The sequence below is a fragment of the Palaemon carinicauda genome, chromosome 2 (genome assembly GCF_036898095.1).
Source record: "Palaemon carinicauda isolate YSFRI2023 chromosome 2, ASM3689809v2, whole genome shotgun sequence".
Taxonomy (NCBI): Eukaryota; Metazoa; Arthropoda; class Malacostraca; order Decapoda; family Palaemonidae; genus Palaemon; species Palaemon carinicauda.
Genome location: NC_090726.1, coordinates 94,863,923 through 94,866,422, shown reverse-complemented (window position 1 = coordinate 94,866,422; position 2,500 = coordinate 94,863,923). Strand labels below are relative to the sequence as shown.

Genomic DNA, 2,500 nt, shown 5'->3' with positions numbered 1-2,500 from the left:
CGCACATACGTTCATACGCAATGCTCATTACCTTGCACTTTCAGTTCCATGTGATGGGTATGGCTGCCATATGCATTAGAAGCAGTGCACGCAATGACAGCCGAATCTTGTGGGGCGACGTTCGTGACTGTAACTTCTGCTCTCACTCCTTCTGAACTCTCGTCGACATCCAGGGTGTATCTGTGAAAGGAAGAGGACCACCAGGAGACAACGATTAGCCATGTGTTTCAAAAAGCGAGAGGACGCTACCTTGTTTCAAAGAATGTTTCTATTTTTCATCCTACAGATTTAACTTTAGTGTTTTACTTAGTACTAAAACCTCGCCACTAACTTCCTTGTAAAACTCATGTCTATAATATTTTTATTCACTCACACATACATATAAACACACACACACACTATATATATATATATATATATATATATATATATATATATATATATATATATATATATATATATATGTATATATGTGTGTGTGTGTGTGTCATGGCGTGTTTGTATGAATGCACACACACGCACACACACGTATATATATATATATGCAGAAGAACCACAGGGAAAATGAAAATACGAAATATACGCTTAAGTCCTGACTAGTTTCGTGATACTTCTTCAGAGGACTGATTTATTGAGAGAGGTTTCTTTACATTTTATAGGGAAAGCAAACGTAGAAACATACATATAGAGATTTAAAGAACAATGACACTCCCTTACCAGCTACCTGGGCTTGGTCAGGTGTTAAGTGGGCGGAGTCCCCAAGCTCATTAGACACCTGCCAAAAAGGGTCATTTCTAGTGGCGGGTAAATTCTTGTTTTTCAGTCAGTTTATTTATATGAAAACACGGTAGCCTTATCTATATATTACATAAGCAAAACATACACATACATACATATATATACATACACATACACATACATATACATATATACACACACACATATATATATATATATATATATATATATATAAATATATATATACACATACATACATATATATATATATATATATATATATATATATATATATACACATACATACATATGTACATATACATTTATATACATACAACATTAATATCATAAACATATAATCATGTATATATCAATACTTATATCTAGCATAACAGTATATAGTGCCAATATACTCATGCATACTATATAAAATAATTGTACCCTTTAATGAATGGTAGCTTAGGTCTAAATATTAATTTCACAGCGACGTTAATTATTCACAATACATTCAATTCTACATTAAGTGATTAATGTTTTTTTATATAGCTTACAAATCTCTTTTTGGCAGGTGTCTAATGAGCTTGGGGACTCCGCCCACTTAACACCTGACCCAAGCCCAGGTAGCTGGTAAGGGAGTGTCATTGTTCTTTAAATCTCTATATGTAAGTTCGTACGTTTGCTTTCCCCATAAAATGTAAAGAAACCTCTCTCAATAAATCAGTCCTCTGAAGAAGTATCACGAAACTAGTCAGGACTTAAGCGTATATTTCGTATTTTCATTTTCCCTGTGGTTCTTCTGCATCTGAGAATCACGTTTTCCTGTGATTTTTACGCATATATATATATATATATATATATATATATATATATATATATATATGTGTGTGTGTGTGTGTGTGTGTGTGTGCGTGAGTTTTGATGCATTTGAAATGTGTGTTCGCTATCTCCCATCGTTCTTTTTTGTTCAATTTTCCATTTGGGTATTTGATGTTTGGACATTTTGTAAACTGACCAACAAAGATTCTGATGATTTTGTAAATGGACCAAAATCTTGGTCCTTTTGCAAAATGTCGATATATTTAGGTAATTTTGCAATGGGACCACGAATTCGATCTTTTTGCATATTGGCTGGGCATTTTGCAAAATGAACGTAACATAAACAAATTACCAAAAAATTTTGAGAATCACTATTCACTTGTGAGAGAGAGAGAGAGAGAGAGAGAGAGAGAGAGAGAGAGAGAGAGAGAGAGAGAGAGAGAGAGAGAGAGAGAGAGAGAGAGAGAATCTTAAACTGTAACTTTAAAGGTACATGTTATAAGAGGTATTATTATTTGATTTGTGTTGCTTTTTGCTTGACAATCTAAAAGTGAGCAAGCAAGATTTAGAGCATTTCGTTTTTATTTTTATTACAGAATCTAAATTAATATGCAATTCCCCATTCCTTTCCCAACTAAATCTACTTTACGATTTTCAAGTCAATCTCATCTGAAACGAAAAAAACCTGTGGACTGACAATGACAAAACTGGTCTCCGTTGCTTGCGTTTAATCTGACTCCATTGTGGAATTAAAATTAAAGAGAAAATATAGGTTTGAATTATTTTTCAACATATAAAGAATCACTTATGAGTAAGCAATCTCTAATGAAAATAAATTATTTAATGTTTCATCAAAGTGAAATATAAAACCGCCGAGAAGGGTACAAACTCAAATAATGCATTATAATGGGCAGTAGTGCTATAAATCAAGTAGCAAATGAACACC

At 32.8% G+C, this 2,500-nt stretch overlaps 1 protein-coding gene across 2 annotated transcripts in view; it reads right to left on the bottom strand.

Moving 5' to 3' along the window:
* LOC137625985 (cell adhesion molecule Dscam2-like) overlaps positions 1–2,500 on the bottom strand; it is a 2,034,023-nt gene that overhangs the window by 98,021 nt on the left and 1,933,502 nt on the right. For both annotated transcript variants that reach the window (XM_068357069.1, XM_068357078.1), the window contains exon 18: positions 32–180. In XM_068357069.1, coding sequence (XP_068213170.1) covers positions 32–180 — 149 coding nt within the window. The remainder of the gene's footprint in view (positions 1–31; positions 181–2,500) is intronic.